The sequence below is a fragment of the Mauremys mutica genome, chromosome 5, assembly GCF_020497125.1.
Source record: "Mauremys mutica isolate MM-2020 ecotype Southern chromosome 5, ASM2049712v1, whole genome shotgun sequence".
NCBI lineage: Eukaryota > Metazoa > Chordata > Testudines > Geoemydidae > Mauremys > Mauremys mutica.
Window position 1 is genome coordinate 114,533,960 of NC_059076.1, and position 21,730 is coordinate 114,555,689.

Genomic DNA, 21,730 nt, shown 5'->3' on the forward strand with positions numbered 1-21,730 from the left:
CGCTTTCCTTCATCTTTCTCTTTCTCCTAATGTATTTATAGAGCCTCCTCTTATTGCCTTTTATGTCCCTGTAGGTATTACTCATGTTGTACATTTGCTTTTTTCATTTGGTCTCAATATGCATTCATTATTCTTTTGTACTCATCCTTAGAAATTTGTTCATGTTTCCACTTTGTTGGATTTATTTTTTGAATTTCAGGACATTAATGAGCTCCTAATGCAGCCATATTGGTGTCGTGCTAGTCTTCCTATTTGTCCTTCGCATTCTGTTGTGCCTTAAATACTGTTGCTTTGAGAAACTACTCTCTCTCCTGAACTCCTTTTTCCCTTAGCTATTCTTCCTATGGAACTCTACCTATCAGTTTTCTCTGCGTTTGTTAAGGTATGTTTTTTTGAATTCCATTTTCCTTATTCTACTGCTCTCACTCCTTCCTTTCCTTAGAATCATTATATCAATCATTTCATGATCATTTCAGAATATTGCCTTCCACCATCAGATTCACAACCAATTCCTCTCTGCTAGTGAGAATCAAGTCTAAAATGGCTGCGTCCCTGGTTACTTTCTACACTTTCTGAAAAAAGAAGTCCCCAATACATTCTAAGAACTTGTCAAGAACTCTTGTCAAGGTTTCACCCACAATTAAGCATTAAAAGAAGCTAGGAAATCAGCATACAAAAAACTTGGTTGCAGTGCAGTTAGGGTTACTACATGTACATACATGCACCAAACCTGACACAAACTCACAAAACAAAGAAATGAAGAGGTAAGCTACAAAACAGCATGTACTCTCTACTCCTCTATCTACAAGCACACACACTTAGCCATTACCACAACTACCATATGGCACAGATTACAGAACACAACCCTAATGATGACCTCCTTTTACCCTTCTGCACACATCCCTCCAACACTATTAGTTGTGGATATTTACTGTAGTAGTTGAATACGTTTGTTTATGGGTTGTATGCAGAAGTGCAACAAAAATGGTAGGCATCTCAAGGGGTTGGGTTGGTGAGAGAGAATTAAGGGTTTAATATGTGGTCAATAGTTGTAATTATGTTAAAGTGCGTGCTTGTGGGTGGAGTAGAGGGTATATACTGTTAGGCAGCTTAACTTTTCATTTCCCTGATTTTGGGGGTTTCTCTTTATTTAGAGTTCTCTTAAGGAGTTGTACGTGAATATAAACTTCTAGATCACATGCTCATTAGTGGTAATAATTCATAACTCAGGATTTTCTATGAGCCAAAGCGTGTATGCTTTGCACATGTTTCAATAGATATAAATACCACATTTTCTCAAACAATTTCTTTTCAATGTAGATCCTCATCAGAACTTGGGGAATGCACATTCTATATAAGGCAAAGGATTTCACGTCATGCAATGCCCATTAATGTTAAACGGAACCACGCTTCTTCATACTGAAACAGTACTTTTTAAAAGTGACATTCTGAAAAGGGAAGAAGTGTGGGAGAATTTGATAATACTGAGATAGCAGGTAAATCTCTTCTTTCTAAGTATCAGAATTAGTTTTAGAATCACATTGCTAGAAACCTAAAGCTAGAGAGATGCCAAGTCAATCTGGAAAAGGTGGACACTAATAACACAATATTCTAAATAAGAACAAATCTTCAAGAGATGTAAAGAAAGGAGAAGCTATTTTTGAAAAGTATGGATCACAGATGGTGGGGCGAAATGAAACAGATGAACTGCATAGGTCCTAGATACATGATCTGTGAAAGCCACACAAGATTATTTAAAAACTTCATGCAACTTTAACACAAGCCCTATATACAGAGACTAGAAATGCAGTTAGACATACAACTAAGGACAAAAGATGGGCATTATGGACTAGATCCAAGCCAGGGCAGATGGAGGTACAAACTGCAATTTCCTGAGATAAATATTCCTCTTGCACATCTCAGAGGAATGGGAGTTTACCAAGGAGAGAGGGAAGGCTTCCCCCACTGTCCTCTTCTCAGGGTTTGTGCTCAGAGAGGGCAATTTTAATTTCCATCAGAATTCACTGGATTCCCACCTACAAAGACTGAGGCAGAGAGGTGCTGAATCAGTGAATTCGCTGGCCAAAACATGGCATAAACAGAACAGCCTATTTTTGGGTCTGTGGTGGCTTCCTATGACCTAACCTTCTCCCCCAAACCAGAAGAGGCATATTTCCTGTCCTGGCACATTTCTTGTCACCAGGACCCTGCTTTAAGACTATAACTGGGTTCAAAAAAGAACTAGATAAATTCATGGAGGATAGGTCCATCAATGGCTATTAGTCAGGATGGGAAGGAATGGTGTCCCTGGCCTCTGTTTGCCAGAAGCTGGAAATGGACAACAGGGGACGGATCACTTGATGATTACCTGTTCTGTTCATTCCCTCTGGGGCACCTGGCATTGGCCACTTTTGGAAGACAGAATACTGGGCTAGATGGCCCTTTGGTCTGACCCAGTATGGCCGTTCTTATGTTCTTACGTTAAGAGAGCAGAAAGCAACATAAACCAGAGGTGAATTTAGCTTATCAAAAATTTAAGTTGGGAATAACTGGATACTTGGGAGATGAAGATTTGAAGTGTTGGTTCCTTTAAATACTCCCTGTAGTTCTTTCCATACAAATTTAATCTTTTTGTCCTGATTTTAGGTTGGCTACGAATACTTCTACAGCTTTTGACCTACCCCCCAAAACAACATTCCTGTTTGTGTTCAAGAAATTCAAGCTGATATAATAATATAGGTATTAGATAAGAGTTACAAATGAAACAGTCTAGATGGATTTGGGGCTTTGTTCTCTCCAACCAGAAACAAAGAACATTTTATATTCCTCTGTTTAATGGATTCCTTTTCAGCAGCTAGGATTTTTGAGTAAGTAAGTTGCCATACACACTGAGATGAATGGTGATGATAGCTTACAGCGGGCTTGAGATATTTTCTCCTATACAAAAACACTTGATTTTTTTCTGGTTGGCCTCAAACTGTAAATAAGAACACATAGTGACACACAACCCTGCCTATATTGAGATGCCTCATATGGATTGGCATATCCTCACTGCAAGGTATTTCTGAACTTCACTTGAATGACAATGGAACCAGAATCTTCACGTCAGCCTGTGTGACTTGAACATGGGTATTATTTCATAAATAAGGATATCTGCCAACTAAAGCACAATAGGCGCTCTTGGTGAATAAATATAGGATAGCAGGAAGACAAATTCCCACTATACAACAGTTAATAGATCACTTATGGACTCTGAACCCTTATTTTAATAGACGAGATCTCTCTACTTCAAAGAAGCCTAGCTACTCCAAGACGTGCTGAGATTTGGGCCTAATCATCTGAGGTGCTGAATGCCTACTATTAAATGCTGAATGACATCAACTCTTATTGATGTAACTGGGAGTAAAGGGTGCTCAGCATCTCTCAGGAGGCTCTCAGCACTCTGAAGAATGAGGGCTTTTGTGTACTCTCTTCAAGAAAGGAAATCTTTGCTATAGAACTTGGCCTCCCATAAGGCTCCCTTTAAACAGAGAACTTGGAAGGAAAGAAGGAAACGTAGCTTGGAAAATTAAACAGGACTCCAATGCTGACAAACTGGATTTTACCGCCACAGAGACTACTAACTTAATTGGCCCAGGTTTAAACAACTTCAAATATCCATTGCCACTCCCTAACAAGAGTGAATAAACAATAATACATAATTAAATTAATCCTATCAAAGGTTATTTGAAATTTATAGTTGACATACATAGAAAGCAAATGTACACTGCTATGACTACAATTTTGTCTCCAAGTAAAGCTAACCAAACTGTAGTTGCTCCAAGGATTCCCCTAAACTCTGAAGGGTGTATAGATATTTCCCTTTGAAGAATTATGTTGTTTATAAAGCTTGGGCTCAGATAAAGCCTTTAACAGCAACATTCATTGTTTACCTAGTAATAATTTATAGGCAAATAAAACCAAAGAAACCAGCTGCAGTACCCTCTGCCCCATCAAACTACCCTAATCCTGGCTGCAACTCTAATCCTGGCTCAGTGTGGAGGGAAGGCCCTAGGGTTGGGGCTAGAGAGCAAGCCTGTCCCAAACTTGCACTGCAGCAACCCCTCCTGTCCTGTGGGGCTGGGCCCAGCACCCCGCTCTTGACATTGTGACTTGGTGCGTGGGGTCACAATAGCACTCAGGTTTGGCCCAGCTGTCGCTCTACCATCACGGACGGGTGGCTGGGCTAAATTTGAGTGAGTGGCATTGTGGCCTGGCACATGGGCCTGCAGTGCCACTCAGGTTTGGCCTGGCTGCCCCTCTGTCATGATGAAGAGTGGTAATGCAACCCCATTCACTAGGTCACAAAGCCACTCCCTCAAATTTGCCCAACCAACCCTCCATCCTGATTTCTGTGAGTGCAACTGCATTTTCCCCAGCTAAAACCACCACTGGATCAGACCGAAAGCAGTTACAGTAGAACCTCAGAGTTATGAACACTAGAGTTACGATCTTATTTGTCAACCACACACCTCATTTGGAACTGGAAGTATGCAATCAGGCAGCAGCAGAGATCCAAAAAACAAACAAACAAAAAAACCAAGTACAGTAATGTGTTAAACTACTAAAAAAATAAAGAGTTAAAAAAAGATTTGGCAAGATAAGGAAAAACTGTTTCTGTGCCTGTTTCATTTAAATTAAGATGGTTAAAAGCAGCATTTTTCTTTTGCATGGTAAAGTTTCAAAGCAGTATTAAATCAATGTTCAGTTGTAAACTTTTGAAAGAACCACCATAACGTTTGGTTCATAGAATCATAGAAGATTAGGGTTGGAAGAGACCTGAGAAGGTCATCTAGTCCAACCCTCTGCTCAAAGCAGGACCAACCGCAACTAAATCATCCCAGTCAGGGCTTTGTCAAGCCAGGCCTTAAAAACCTCTAAGGGTGGAGATTCCATCACCTCCCTAGGTAACCCATTCCAGTGCTTCACCACCCTCCTAGTGAAATAGTTTTTCCTAATATCCAACCTAAACCTCTCCCACTGCAACTTGAGACCATTGCTCCTTGTTCTGTCATCTGCCATCACTGAAAGCAGCCTAGCTCCATCGTCTTTGGAGCCCCCTTCAGGTAGTTGAAGGCTGCTATCAAATCCCCCCTCACTCTTCTCTTCTGCAGACTAAATAAACCCAGTTCCCTCAGCCTCTCCTCAAAGTCATGTGCCCCCACCTTCTAATAATTTTTGTTGCCCTCCGCTGGACTCTCTCCAATTTGTCCACATCCTTTCTGTAGTGGGGGACCCAAAACTGTCCACAATACTCCAGATGTGGCCTCACAAGTGCCAAATAGAGGGGAATAATCACTTTCCTCGATCTGCCGGCAATGCTCCTACGAATGCAGCCCAATATGCCATTAGCCTTCTTGGCAACAAGGGCACACTGTTGACTCATATCCAGCTTCTCATCCACTGTAATCCCCAGGTCCGTTTCTGCTGAACTGCCACTTAGCCAGTCAGTCCCCAGCCTGTAGCAGTGCATGGTATTCTTCCATCCTAAGTGCAGGACTCTGCACTTGTTCTTGTTGAACCTCATCAGATTTCTTTTGGCCCAATCCTCCAATTTGTCTAGGTCATTCTGGACCCTATCCCTATCCTCCAGCATATCTACCTCTCCCCTCAGCTTAGTGTCATCTGCAAACTTGTTGAGGGTGCAATCCATCACATCATCCAGATCACTAATGAAGATGTTGAACAAAACCGGCCCCAGGATCAACTCCTGGGGCACTCTGCTTGATGCCAACTAGACATCGGGCCTTTAATCACTACCTGTTGAGCCTGACGATCTAGCCAGCTTTCTAGCCACCATATAGTCCATTCATCCAATCCATTCTTCTTTAACTTGCTGACAAGAATACTGTGGGAAACCACATGGAAAGCCTTGCTAAAGTCAAGGTATATCACGTCCACCGCTTTCCCCATATCCACAGAGCCAGTTATCTCATCACAGAAGGCAATCAGCTTGGTCAGTCATGACCTGCCCTTAGTGAATCCATGTTGATTGTTCCCAATCACCTTCCTCTCCTCCAAGTGCTTCAAAATGGATTCCTTGAGGACCTGCTCCATGTTTTTTCCAGGGACTGAGGTGAGGCTGACCGGTCTGTAGTTCCCTGGATTCTCCTTCTTCCCTTTTTTAAAGATGCACACTATATCTGCCTTTTTCCAGTTGTCAGGGACCTCCCCCAATCGCCACAAGTTTTCAGAGATAATGGCCAATGGCTCTGCAATCACATCAGCCAACTCTCTCGGCACCCTCGGATGCATTGCATCTGGCCCCATGGATTTATGCATGTCCAGCTTTTCTAAATAGCCCTTAACCTGTTCTTTCACCACTGAGGGCTGCTCACCTCCTCCTCATACTGTGCTGCCCAATGCAGCAGTCTGGGAGCTGACTTTGTCTGTGAAGACCAAGGCAAAAAAAAAAAAACATTGAGTACTTCAGCTTCTTCCACATCATCTCTTCACTAGGTTGCCTCCCCCATTCAGTAAGGGTCCCACACTTTCCCTGACCTTCTTCTTGTTGCTAACATACCTGTAGAAAACCCCTTCTTGTTACCCTTCACATCCTTTGCTAGCAGAGTTATGAACAGTTCAGAGTTACGAACAACCTCCATTCCTGAAGTGTTTGTAACTCTGTCATTCTCCTGTATAGTATTTAGCTTATATTTAATGGTTTAGATAACTTAGCAAGTACACGGGGGTGAGAAGATAGATAAGTGTATTTATTCACCCCTATCGTACTTAGACATCTCTCTACTGAAATTACACCACTCAGTAGCCAAAGGGCCTATCTATTCTATAAAATCTGCCATGCTGAAAGAACCAGTTATAACAATAGTGCCCAAATATAGTTAAAAATGCTTTTCTAGACAGGACTGAACTATTTTACCAAACTGTGTACAGCACTGAACCTTACAGGGCTGTGGAATGATTGGTAATGTGGTTTGGTCCTGTGTACACCGACAAGACAAAACTACATTTTAAGTGTGCTGGGGTATTAACATGTTGCAAATAACTTCCAGAACCCAGAAGGCACATCATTCTAAATTCTGCAGTAAGGTTCCCTGAATTCTGTGGCAACACAATACTGAGTGCTGCAGTAAACGGAAAGTTACACAGAAACCTTAATAGGTGGAAAAACATTCAGACAAGTGTTATTAAATATCAAATGAATAATATAATAGGTACCATTTACCTAGCTAGAGTTTGAGTACCTAGTGTGATCATATCCAAGTGATTCCCAAGTTAATTAGGTAAATATACTGAGGCCCTAATGGACTTCATGCAATTTTCTCCTCTTCTACCTTCTCTGATTATAGGAAGCCCTGCTTGGGGTAGTGAGTGAGTGAGAGAAATATTTCAGTTATGGTGAAAATGAAAAAACTTCATTGAAGACATATATGACATGAAGGTGTTTAGATTCGGAGTTAGGCCAACCTCCTCTGGAGGCTCATTCTAGAGTTAATTCCCTTCAGTTGAGAATGCTTTATGTTATGTGCTTTCTCATGGTCACTGCCCCAAAGAGCCACAGCTATCTTGGTGGGTTGTGAATGGAGATACAGTTTTCAATGTAGCTGGTATCTGATATGATAGTGCTTTGTATTCAAGACAGAAAAAAAATGAAGGCCAAGATCTGTTTACTTTGTATATTATATGAAAAAAAAAATCTCCACAGTATTTGAGTGCTTCCCAAGTAAAGTTTAGAGTCCTAGTCGATTTCAGGAGGCTTCTGCTCTTCTCTCTTCCTTGGTGGAGGTGGTTCTTCCTGGGATACATTCCTTCCTTTATTTCTTTCTGCCAGCAGAGGCGGGCTAGGAGCCAGTGTAGGGATCAGAGTACAAGAGTGATGTGCTCACCACTGCCTCTCCCATGAAGGAGATGGGAAACTAAATTCTGTGCAAGCTGGAATCTTTGCATTGTTTTCCTAGTTGGATCAGATTTTTATACTGTGTGCATCTACAGACAGACAGACAAAACCTTATTTTCTGGATTCCCCATGCACCATTTCAAGCTAAAGCAAAATGTCCAGTTAACTACATAATTCATTGTGGGGGTGCTGATGAACTCAAAAGAGCCATGCTGCAAAATTTAGGCTCTATATATTGTATAATAAATCAACCCTCATAAATGCGTATCATTGCACCTATAATCTTGGCCAGGTTGTTGAATATCATCCAAACCACAATTTGGATATTTGGTAGAGATAATGAATACAAATATCATTGTATTAGCTCTAAAAACAAGAGAGGAGGCATTGCTTGAGTAGGATTCTTGTAACAAAGCTGAAAAAAGCCCATTTGTGTTTAGCTTATTCAATGGGACCACATACAAATATTAAAAGCGTTCACTTTGAAATACCAGTTATCAGCCTATAAATATGCTTAAAATCTATGTTTTAAAATCTGAATAGATTTAGAAGAGAGAGTTAAGGTTTTTTTTTTGTTTTTTTTAAGGCCCTTCGGAATTATAATGCTTGGACTTGCACTAAAGCAGTCTTGATTGTGAATTGTCTGGTTTGCCACAAAGATTTATTTTTCTTAATTTTGAAAGGTTTGACTCTAGTTTGCCAATAAAATACAAAATGAACACACAGGCATTAATCTTAAACATATACTCCCTTGAAAATTTCAAGTTGAGAAACTGTAAGAAAACACAGTAAGGCCATGTCTACACTACAGGCGCTATAGCTATGTTGCTGTAGCACTGCTGTGTAGCACATCCTACAGTGATGGAAGCAGTTTTTCTTGTCACTAGTTAATCCACCTCCCTGAACAGTGGTAGCTAGCTTGACAGAAGCATTCTTCTTTTGACCTACCCGTGTCTATACTGTGGGTTAGGCTGGGATAGCTACAGCGCTCAATAGTATGAATTTTTCACACCCCTATGTGTGAAAAATTGTCAACTTAAAAAAGGTAAGTGTAGACCAGGGATAGCTGACAAATTTGTTACATGCAAAGATAAACCCTAGAGGCCATCCCCTGCAACACAGTTGCAGTGCACTGAGCTGCTATTTGGGAGAGCCAGATATGAGAGTTACTTCATAAGTCCTGCACTGAACTGATAGAGAACAGGAACCAGCAGTGAGGCAACACCCTCAGTTTCTAGTTTTGGTATGAAAAGGAGCTATGTCTGCACCCCACTTTTACAGCAGCATTAACTGTTAACGCTAAGGGCTTGTCTACACTGCCCTGCAGTTCAGACTGGGGGAGTACAAATAGCTGTCTGTATGAAAGTGCTACTCTGGAAGTCCCCCATGTGGATGCTTTGGGCACAAACTAAAAGATTCCTACTTCATGTTAACATAGTCCTCTTCAAACAGGACTATGTTAATGCACGGAACCTTACAGTTTGTGCCTGCAGTATCCACCAAGGGGAGTTACAGCACAGCACTTTGATGTGCACTGCTATTTACACCCCCATAATCCAACCTGTAAAGCAGTGTAGACACAGCCTAAAAGACTGCAAAATAAACCCTTCAGAAGAGAAAGAGGAATGAAGAGGTTAAATAGGTGTCTAAGATTAAGAAGATTTACATAATCAGAAAAAAACAAAAACAAAAATTTCTCACTGTATTACCTTTAGGTGGAAAGTAGGACTTGCTTTCTGCTTTGTGAGGCCAGTCTACTACCAGAGGCCCAAATCGTCTGAAGCTAGCAGTAATTTCATCTAAAAAAACCAAACAAACCAGGTATAGTAGTTGCAATTAAAACAGATGACAGTTCAAGTGAGCAGTGAAAAACACTGTCAAGCAAATGAAGAGCTGATGCTTTGTTTCTTTCTTCCATATAAATACAGTCTCTTGCAAAACATAATATATAAAATAAACAGGACATAAAAATATAAAGATAAGTCCCTAAAACTGGAAAAATTATTTACACAGCATGACCCAAATCACTTTTAAAACCTAATTTTAGTTTAATCAAATGTCTTTGCATCATTTAATAGAGCAATATGGATGGATACAGGGGGATGAGAATGACTAAAGGTCATGGTCCAAGGTGTTTAGTGTTCAATGGCCTATAGTCCAGATCTTAGTGGGCATGTGTCCACATCATAAAAACCACCACAACTACTGGCACTTTTATTAGCAGACTCAGCAAAGGCTAAGTGCAGAATAGGCATGGAGACTAAACTGCCTTTTCATACTTCGAAATGGTCCCTCCATAACAGTGGATAGATCTGTCTTTCCCCCCCATTAACATGTTGACAAGGAGCTAGGTGCTGCAGGCCATGCAACAACACACTGCACAACTTTGGTATGGCTTCCCACACCAGTACTGCCTTCCCATCTGCCATTGCCCCTAAAGGACTCACATAAGAAGGCAGTAAAAAAATAAGGGTGACAGTCTTCAATAGGCACACAATGGGATTGTTTGGCCTACAGTTTCTGAATCTCCTTGTCAGCATATCAACAAGAGAAGAGGGAAAGGATCTTTCAGCATGGCCTTACTTAGGATTGTACACAAAGCTTAATAAATGAATAAGCCCAACAGAAGTTTTGAATCTTGCTTTAGTTAAAAGTGTGTGTGTGTGTGTGTGTGTGTGTGTGTGTGTGTGTGTGTGTGTGTGTGTGTGTGTGTGTGTGTGTGTGTGTGTGTGTGTGTGTGTGTGTGTGTGTGTGTGTGTGTGTGTGAGAGAGAGATTGATTTAATCTGTTAAGGTTTCTGAATAATTTTGTACTGTTGGAGGGTCCAAAAGTATTGTAGGGGACAATGCAGAAGAAATCTCCCCCAGCAAATTATCGTCTTGGACACCTTCAACTCATTTTGTTTGTGATCCAATCTATGATTTAATTTTAACCTAGTCAATGGACATTTGTATACATTACAAAACTAATGCACAATTTAGCTCTTATTGACTATCTGATCAGGAGAGTCCCAGTATTAGAATAGTAGGAGTACCACAGATCTGGACTAAGGTACATTAGTGAAGTTGTTCCAAATATGACAAAACACAATTTCATTTTATATTCAAGATATCAGAACATGTTCTGTCAAATCACTTGCTATCTGCATTGGAAAAGTCACTTAGCTTTTCTGTGCCTCAGTTTCCCTATAGATACAAGCAGATAACTCCTATCTTTATAAATCCCTTTAAGATGCTTGGTTCAAAAGTATTATATAAAGTACAATTATTAATATTTTGCTTTATTCAAGTAGAACAGTGAGTGTGAAAAAATGTACATACTATGATACATTTAGCCTAAGCTCTTAAACTTTGGACATGACAGCCTTTTTTAATTGAAAGAAAAAAAAAAAGGACTCCTGTAAATCAGAGTTCTTTCCTATTCACTATAAGTATAGGTTATTTAACTTTTAGCTGGAAAGCCACTAGAGCTGGGCAGAAGAGACCTACCTAATTTGTAATATATCATTCAAAGGAACAAACTACCCTTTAACAAAAAACCCAACCCCTGGTGTGGAACTTGAAATACACAACCTACAGGACCAAAAGCATGAGAGGAAGCAATCATATCAACACCAAAACTTCTGGATGGCATCTACTCAAACTACACTTCATGATATCAGGAAAGATACACTTTGGTTATTTTAATAGCATGTTGCTTTGTATGCCACGTAGGGAGGTGGGGCAGAGAGGAAGAATTGAAGTTAAAGATGTCAAAGTAAAAATCACTAGGGTGCCACCAATATCATGAGGTACAACAGTTCATTCTGATAGTAACTTGGCAGGCTGCTTATGCGTAACATTCTATACTGAACTATCATTCTGCTTAATTCAGGTGAAGATACAACAATAAAAATATTGAGCAGCTACGACAAGTTGACTCAAGAGAAAAGTTCTCTGTCTTCAATGTGTACATAAGATTTAGACCTTAGCATTATTGCTTTTATTCTCTGAAAACAACATAAATAATTTTCATAAAGAAATGTCATTTAAAGGCAGGTCACATTCAGGACCTAATTCAGCATAAGAAGTGCAATTCCCACTGAAGTCAATTAGAATTGTGCCCACTTACACCAGGATCTATTTGGTCCTGTGTGTCACTTCAATTCATTCATCTAACTTTAAAGAGAATAAGCAGCCTTTCTTCCCGCTCCAGACCAAATTGTATTCAGTTTCAGCCAGCTCACCTTCATCAATATCTGGTGGAAGGCCACCAACAAATACTTTCCGAGAGAAACGTTCTATCCGTTCTCCATTCTGATGAGCTGAATAGCACGTAGGTGAATTCAAGACACCAACTTGATCACTATGGCCATCGTCCAGCAAACCATCATCTATTGGGAAGAGGGAAGAACGACCTAAAACACAAGAAGAATAAATATTAAAAGAATAATTTTGTAGTTGGTTATGATCATCATGTAACCCGAGGAAAAAGGGGAAAACAATGTGGAAGGCAAAGAAAAATAATATTAGTACAAAGAAAAAAAATAAAAGAAATAAAATTCAGAATTGCCAGATGTCATGCTTGTAGATAGAACATTTAATATTACATTACTTTTTTAGTTTCTTTACTCCAAACCAATAGTAAATCATTAGTTTGTTTTTAAATAGAATATCTTCTTTATTAAGTGACCATGCTAAGACTTAAAAAGAATACGCAAGCTAAAATTCTCTTAGATGACAAATCTGAGGAATTATCCCCGACTGAGGTATGAGTAGAGGCAGTTTTGGAACAAATTAATAAATTCAATAGTAATAAGTCACCAGAACCAGATGGTATTCACCCAAGAGTTCTGAAGGAACTCAGACATGAAACTGCAGAACTACTAATTGTGGTATGTAACCTATTGCTTAAATCAGCTTCTGTACCGGATGACAAGAGGATAGCTAATGTGGAGCCTCTTTTAAAAATTGGTGTCGAATGTAATCCTGGCAATTACAGGCCAGTAAGCATAACTTCAGTTCCAGGCAAACTGGTTGAAACTATAGGGAAGAACAGAATCATCAGATGCATAGATGAACAGGATTTGTTGGGGAAGAGTCAACACGGTTTTTGTAAAGAGAAATCATGCCTCAAATAATTAGAATTATTTGAAGGGGGTCAACAAACATGTGAATGGCGTGATCTAGTGGATATAGCATACTTGGACTTTCAGAAAGCTTTTGACAAGGTCCCTCACCAAATGCTCTTAAGCAAAACAAGCAGTCACAGGAGAAGAGAGAAGGCCCTCTCATGGATCAGTAACTTGTTAAAAAGATAGGAAACAAAAGGCAGGAATAAATGGTCAGTTTTCAAAATGGAGAGAGGTAAAAAGAGTGGTGTTCCCCAAGGATCTGTACTGGGACCAGTGCTATTCAACATACTCATAAATGACCTGGAAAAAGGGGGTAAAAGGTGAGGTGGCAAAGTTTTCAGACAATACAAAATTATTTAAGATAGATAAGTCCAAAGCTGACTGCAAAGAGTTACAAAGGAATCTCACAAAACTGGGTGACTGGGCAACAAAATGGCAGATGAAATTTATTACTTTGCTTTTATCAACATTGTATATTGGAAAACATAATCCCAACTAGACATACAAAATTGTGGGGTCTAAATTAGCTATTACCACAGAAGAAAGATATCTTGGACTCATCATTGATAGTTCATTGAAAATATCTGCTCAATGTGCTGTGGCAGTCAAAAAAGCTAAAAGAACTTTAGGAACCATTAGAAAAGGGATAGATAAAATGACAGTAAATATTGTAATGCCACTAAATAAATCCATGGTATGCCCACACCTTGAATACTATATGCAGTTCTGGTCACCCCATCTCATAAAAAAAGATATTTTAGAAATGTAAAAAGGTACAGAGAAGGGCAACAAAAATGATTAAGGCTATGGAACAGCTTACATATGAGGAGATATTAAAAAACTCGGACTGTTCAACCTGGAAGAGAGACGACGAAGGAGGTGCGGGGAGAGATATGATAGAAGTCTATAAAATCATTAATAGTGTGGAGAAAATGAACAAGGAAATATTATTTACCCCTTCATGTAACAGAACCACCCTGGGTCGCCCAATTAAATTAATAAGCAGCAGGTTTACACACACACAAAAGGAAGTACTTCTTCACACAACACACAGTCAACCCGTGAAACTCGTTGCCAGAGGAAGTTGTGAAGGCCAAAACTATCACTGGGTTCAAAACAGAATTAGATAAGTTCATGGAGGATAGGTCCATCAATGGCTATTAGCCACGATGGTCAGGGATGAACCCCTTGCACCGGGTGTCCCTAAGCCTCTGACTGCCAGATGCTAGGACTGGACGACAGAGAATGGATCACTTGATAATTGCGCTGTTCTGTTCATTCCCTTTGAAGTCGCTGTTGGCAGACAGGATAGTGGGCTAGATGGACCACTGGTTCTGACCCAGTATGGCCACTCTTACATTCTCATGTATCATTGGCTCATCTTCAAGTTGTGGTGATAGGGTCTATCCAGTGAATGAATATATTGCGTATTACAATTGCTTATAGTTTGATTAGGCTGAGGGAGAAGAAAAAATGTATGCTCGGTAACAAATTTTTAAAATACAAATGTCATTTTTGAAAAAATAAAATGATGCTGGTGAACTGGGCATAGGTTTCAATTCTAAGAAAGAAAAATGATTTTGTAATTAGCATGTATAAAACAACTCTTGACAAATTATCGAGGAAGTCATTAATCAGATCTATCCTACTTGTTATCAGTGCTCAAAGTATACTGTAGTATTTGGGAATAGCTGAAACCTCTGAAAGTTCCTGACAAAGCAATTTTGAGGGGTGAGACAGAGGTTTCAGAGTTAACACCTCATGAGCACAAATGGAGGCAGGAATTTCACGGTAATGCAGTTCTACCCTCCTTCCCATATAGAGCATGCTCAAACAGTATGGATGCTACTTCAGACATAAGGCTAGAAATGCAGCCACATAATAAGAATGCTGCTACAAAGTGATCAAGAGGAATAAGGAGGAGGGAGAGGAAGAGGGAGGAAGCAAGGGATGATTCCTTCTATTCAGTTTCAGAGAACTCCTTTGCATACAACTCAACTTCTCAGACTCTGCACTGGGGCCAGGATTTGTATTTATTAGACAACCTGAAAACGTGAAATATCTGCATAGAGATTTATATTGGATTCATATTCAGAAAGTTTTCTTTGCAGTGATAAAGGCCATAAATTTACTGTTTGTAAAATGAAAACTTAACTTTGGGGTAAGTCCTAAGTTTCTCAGAAAAGGTTCCTACTTGCTAGTGGTGAGTGGATTTGTCAAGCCCTGCATAAAAGTATTGCCTGATCACTCTTTTTCCATCTCATTTTTATAGTTATCATATATTTAAATAGATTTTTTGGAAGAAGGAAGTGCTAACTTTATTGGAAGCAAGTTCCTCCTTCACCTTAAAAGCCTCTTTGCAGAGGTTCAACAGGATCCCAGCTCAATGGATTTGGAGGGGCAATAGCTAGTTCTGCCAGATTCTCCCACTCCAAAGCCACAGAGTGGAGAAGAACACATTACCGCACATGGAAGTCTGTAGTAACTAAGCTGCTGCTCACACTGCAATTTGGAACTTTCAACCTTAAGAAGTCTGGCTATTAGCAAAGGCCCTTGCAACATAAATGGGGCCCTACCAAATTCACAGCCATGAAAAATACATCATGGACTGTGAAATCTGGTCTCCCCCCGTGAAATCTGGGCTTGTGTGTGCTTTTCCCTTATACTATACAGATTTCATGGGGGAAACCAGAGTTTCTCAAACTGGGGTTCATGACCCAAAAGGTGGTTCATAGAATATCAGGGTTGGAAGGGACCTCAGGAGGTCATCTAGTCCAACTCCCTGCTCAAAGCAGGACTAATCCTCAGACAGATCTTTACCCCAGTTCCCTAAATGGCCCCCTCAAGGACTGAGCTCACAACCCTGGGTTTAGCAGGCCAATGCTCAATGTGGGGGGGTTGCAAGGTTATTTTAGGAGATTGCAGCATTGCCACCCTTACTGCTGTGCTGCCTTCAGAGCCAAGTGGCCGAAGAGCAGAGGCTGTTAGCTGGGCACCCAGTTCTGAAGGCAGTGCCCCTCCAGCAGCAGCACAGAAATAAGGGTGGCAATACCATACCACGCCAACCTTACTTCTGTGCTGCTGCTGGTAGTGGCTCTGCCTTCAGAGCTGGGCTCCTGGCCAGCAGCCGCTGCTCTCTGGCCGCCCAGCTCTGAAGGCAGTGCCGCCGCCAGCAGCAGTACAAAAGGGTTGCAGTACCACAACTCCCCTACAATAACCTTGCGACCCACCCCTACAACTCCTTTTTGGGTCAGGACCCCTACAATTACAACACCATGAAATTTCAGATTTAAATATCTGAAATCATGAAATTTATGATTTTTAAAATACTGTGAAATTGACCAAAATGGACCGTGAATTTGGTAGGGCCCCAAGCATAATTCTTGGAGGAGCTCAGGGACCAGTGGGGACTGGTGGGGCCAGGCAACCATGTAGAAGCCATTCCTCTCCAGAAGATCATTCAAGAGCCATAGGATTATAGGGAATCTCTGGATTTGCGGGAGGTGGTTGAGGAACCTCATTATTTGTCTTGTGGTGCTTAGAAACCCCAATCAGGAATCAGAGCTCTATTATGAAAGGCACTGCATGCATACATAACAAAAAGATGATCCTTGCCCCCAAACAGATTATAATCTAAGTATAAGAAGAGATACCAGCAGATACAACAAAAAGACAATGGGAGCATAAGGTAGCACAGACTATTAAGGTAAATATATTTAGCAGCAGTCACAGCACACTCCTGGCTTAGCTACTGTCGAGCATTATGCTGGCACTGCATAGAGGTGATTTTTAAGGAGATATCTGAAGGAAGATAATATAATGACTTAAGATATTTGCATGGAACTCCTTCCGTGCATAATAAAGTGATGAGTGAGAAAGCACAAAGGCATTTCTGGGAAAATTTGACTATTGGGCAATGAAGGCTGGCATCTTTGAAGTAGAAGTGGAGTTGACAGTCAATGGCAAGCATGGCTTCTCAGACAGTCAAGCTGACACTGAGGAAAGTGAGTTTGAGCTTAGGCAAGACACATATGCAGTGGTACATTTTTTTTCCCTTGTGGAGTCAAGGGATATTCTAGATTTGGAGACTGAACTCCTTGTCTCTTCCTCCTGTTCTGCAAGAACCTCTGACCTAAGAGAAGCACTCACAGGAGGATCCGTTCTTAAGTTTCCTATGCCTGATTAGCTTCCTCCCATCCCTTACCCCTGCTTTTTCATATCTTATATGTACAATGAAAACTAAGAAACTCAAAATAGAGCTTTTCAACAGCTTCCACCCCACCATCAACCTCAGCCTGGACCAATCTACACGGGAGGTCCACTTCCTAGACACTACGGTGCAAATAATTGATGGTCACATTAACACCACCCTATACCGAAAACCTACTGACCGCTATGCCTACCTTCATGCCTCCAGCTTCCATCCCGGGCACACCACAAGATCCATTGTCTACAGCCAAGCACTGAGGTACAACCGCATCTGCTCTAACCCCACAGACAGAGACCAACACCTACAAAATCTCCACCAAGCATTCTCAAAACTACAGTACCCGCACGAGGAAATAAGGAAACAGATCAACAGAACCAGACGTGTACCAAGAAGCCTCCTACTGCAAGACAAACCCAAGAAAGAAACCAACAGGACTCCACTGGCCATCACATACAGTCCCCAGCTAAAACCCCTCCAGCGCATCATCAGGGATCTACAACCCATCCTGGACAATGACCCCACACTTTCACAGGCCTTGGGTGGCAGGCCAGTCCTTGCCCACAGACAACCTGCCAACCTGAAGCATATTCTCACCAGTAACTGCACACCGCACCATAGTAACTCTAGCTCAGGAACCAATCCATGCAACAAACCTCGATGCCAACTCTGCCCACATATCTACACCAGCGACACCATCACAGGACCTAACCAGATCAGCCACACCATCACTGGTTCATTCACCTGCACGTCCACCAATGTAATATATGCCATCATATGCCAGCAATGCCCCTCTGCTATGTACATCGGCCAAACTGGACAGTCTCCAAGGAAAAGGATAAATGGACGCAAATCAGATATTAGGAATGGCAATATACAAAAACCTGTAGGAGAACACTTCAACCTCCCTGGCCACACAATAGCAGATCTTAAGGTGGCCATCCTGCAGCAAAAAAACTTCAGGACCAGACTTCAAAGAGAAACTGCTGAGCTCCAGTTCATCTGCAAATTTGACACCATCAGCTCAGGATTAAACAAAGACTGTGAATGGCTTGCCAACTACAGAACCAGTTTCTCCTCCCTTGGTTTTCACTCAACTGCTAGAACAGGGCCTCATCCTCCCTGGCTGAACTAACCTCGTTATCTCTAGCTTGCTTCTTGCTTTCCTATATAAACCTGCCCCTGGAAATTTCCACTACTTGCATCCGAAGAAGTGGGTATTCACCCACGAAAGCTCATGCTGCAAAACATCTGTTAGTCTATAAGGTGCCACAGGATTCTTTGCTGCTTCTACAAAATAGAGCTGTAATTGTTAACAAACCAGGGGCTTAGAATACCTCTCTCACTCATGTATATAGTGTTGCTATTAAACAGTAATTAAATATATATCAAGGATAACCATTTAACAACTCCACTAAATTCAATATTAAAATTTATTTTGGTAATTTTAAAGAATTAGCACAATACATAAAATTAAAACAAATAATGAAATGAAACAACTATAAGAAGTATTGTACTGTTAGCAAAGGACACTCTAGTTCTCTATGTAATCAAAAAACAATTAATGGAACTGCGAGCTTCTCTACACAGCTTTAGCAACAATACTGGACTACAAACGGAATGCAACACTATCAGCAAAAAGGTAATTCAATTCCAAATGCCACTAAATAGTAATTGGCCTGTGCTGAAACTTCCAGAAATTGTGAAACACGGTGGTGTTTTATGATATGGATACCTGAACAGTAGAGACTGGATCATCAACTCATTTCTCTAAAGGGGGACTAAGGAGCAGCTATCAGATAATGGTCTGTACTGAACTAGGACAGATGTGAACCAGTGACTTAGACATGAAAATATCTGTATCTTGTTAATACCTGGATTTATCCAAAAATCTTGAGATTCACATATTACACTCAATGTGGCTTATATAGAGATAGTGGGCCAGATTCTCAGGTGGTTAAATTAGGGTAGCTCCTTGGAAGTCCAGGGAGCTATGCCAATGTACATCAGCTGACAACTTGTCCCGTGTGCTGTTTCTCAGAATTTTTTCCCACAATTCTTTAGTAAAACTGTGACAATTCTTTTAACTGAGCTGTGTATACCATCACTTATATGAAGTGTTAAGGGAAGAAGAATTGTGGAAAAACAAATCAGAGTTATGTACACTTTTAATAAAGATAGTACAGAGAGTATTTACTTTAAGTGTTAGTGAAATTATGATTAGTGCTACAATGTGTTTTAATTGATTAAAAGATCTGTGATTCAAACTCACTAACACAAGAAATCAATGACCAAAACAGATCACTTTTTTGCAAAAACTGATTAAACATGCAGACAAAACAAATCTAAAATCAATAATCTGGAGTAATTAAATCACAATGATCAATATCAGCCCAATCAGAATAACTGTACTGTAGCAAACATAAATGAATTACCTCGTCTTCTCCCATAACTCCTTGCTGCATGTAAACAAAGGACAAATTGTAAAATGTCAAAGAACTGTATGTACCATGCCCACATATAAAAATAATTATACAAAGAACGATGTGGGTAATTGATGAATTGCACTAATCTGCATAAGAAGTTGCTACTGATATACCTATATGTGATCACATTAAACTAAAGCCATTTTTCAAATACTGTGCTTTTTTACTTTTTTTGTTGCCTATGCACCAAGTACTGGATATAGAAGAGTATGCTTTACATACATCAAAATAATTTTGAATAATTTCTTTAACTTTAAATATATTTATAATTTTGTAATTTTCTACTATGCCCTTATACTCTTCTTAATTAATTATATCCTCTCTATATAAGTATTACATTTAATATAACCTCTGTAATTTAGCTTCTGTCTTTCTCAGCTCATTGCCTCAGACTCTGACAGAATTTAAATAATGTACAAGATTTTGCTAATAAAGAGAAAATGTTACTTTAAATTAGTGTAGTAAGAGTTAAATGAATCAGACAAACATGCTGGTCCATGGAACAGTCTGTACAGTTCTTTGCAGTGACAATACAAATGCTATAAGCCATGACCTTCCTTTTCCATGAAAAGAGCTAGCAGAAAATTAAGCACAAGGTTTTGTTTTAAACAAAAGACTCCTTGTGGTACTAAACAAAATCAGAGCGTAAGTCACAAGAAATGACATTGTATTATAAACACTTGCATAAAGCCAAGGCAACGAAGTCAAATACATTACCACTAAATCAAGATTTACCTCATTTTTGAGTGTTACAGGACTCATGAAGAGATTGTGCTAATGGTTACAATTCAGAAGACTCCACACAACACACTGATGCTATTTTTCAGCATTCTAGCCTTTTAGCAAAAAAAGCAAACTACTAACATGTAAAGAGTGAATGATAAGTAATAAGTTACATATAATTTGTCTTTCAGTACTATGCTTTTATAAAAATATTTTCAGTTCCTTCTTCACAGATTTAGTACTTGAGAATAATTTCTTTAATGACAAGATGGGAAGATACTAAAATTTTCTAAATACAGTAATTATTTAAACAGAAAACATTCTTCCGAGCCTAATGTTGCAAGTGGACCTCTGTGCCCACTCAGGGCTCCTTTGAGTTCAATGTGACTATGTGCACAGATCCACCCACAGAATGCAAGATCAGGGCCGTAGATATGCAGATGGTCTCAGAAACCAAAGAACCTCCTCTGATTTATTCATCTCCCCACTTCAGTATTATAGAATATCTGTATTATAGTAATGCCCATTTGCACAAACATGGTCTTTAATTTTATTTAGCATCACTCCTTTTCTTCTTCAGGCCCTTTCCTATCAGGGATTTACCAGGTTATTTGTAGAACTCTGAAAAGCCTCCCATTACATTTTTTCTCTAATTTAATCCTATTACTCTTGAATCCTCAGACAGCAGTCACCATTTTCCCCCTAGCTATATTATACTGAACTCATTTTGAAGTTAATATTTTTAGTGTCACCTGGAAGAATTATACATTTTCCCCTCCCTTTCACAAATACAGTTACAACAGTAAGGGAAAATCCAAATGCATCAAGCCCATACTGATTAGTCAATTTTTAGCATGACTATAGTGGCACGCATACACTCACGGGTAATATAAAAATAGAATCTTGGCCTAATATACACTAATAAGTCCCTTAGGCACGAACACTAATATTATCTCTGCTCTGTTCATCCAGTTTTGCTTCCCTTTGTCATCCAAACCAGTTCAGCAGTGTTCTCAAATTTTCATACTGTTAAGACAATCTTTTCGCTTCTCATGAAAGACGTTTTGGTAGGACACTTACAAAATTTTTATGTTTATGTGTTTTAAATAATAGTAGCATGTGAACTCTTGGAAACAAAAAGAAAACTAGACGTAGAAAAAAAACCTATTATTTAAAATACAATGCTGCAGTTGCAAGAAAATGGTGCATCTGCTAGGATATTTGATATACATGTATTAAAGTTACATTAATGTGCCAAAATATCTCCAAAAAGTCTGCGAGTATTTTGCCCAGCCAGGAGAAAA

At 39.8% G+C, this 21,730-nt stretch overlaps 1 protein-coding gene across 6 annotated transcripts in view; it reads right to left on the bottom strand.

The window, feature by feature from the left end:
• The window catches only part of CPEB2 (cytoplasmic polyadenylation element binding protein 2), a 147,559-nt gene that overhangs the window by 76,655 nt on the left and 49,174 nt on the right, over positions 1 to 21,730 (bottom strand). For 4 of the 6 annotated variants that reach the window (XM_045018401.1, XM_045018402.1, XM_045018397.1 and 1 more), the window contains exons 5-7: positions 19,653 to 19,676; positions 12,123 to 12,293; positions 9,607 to 9,696 (exon numbers count right to left, since the gene is read on the bottom strand). In XM_045018401.1, the coding sequence (XP_044874336.1) occupies positions 9,607 to 9,696; positions 12,123 to 12,293; positions 19,653 to 19,676 (285 nt within the window). The remainder of the gene's footprint in view (positions 1 to 9,606; positions 9,697 to 12,122; positions 12,294 to 19,652; positions 19,677 to 21,730) is intronic. The other 2 variants (XM_045018399.1, XM_045018400.1) reach the window with 1 other exon arrangement.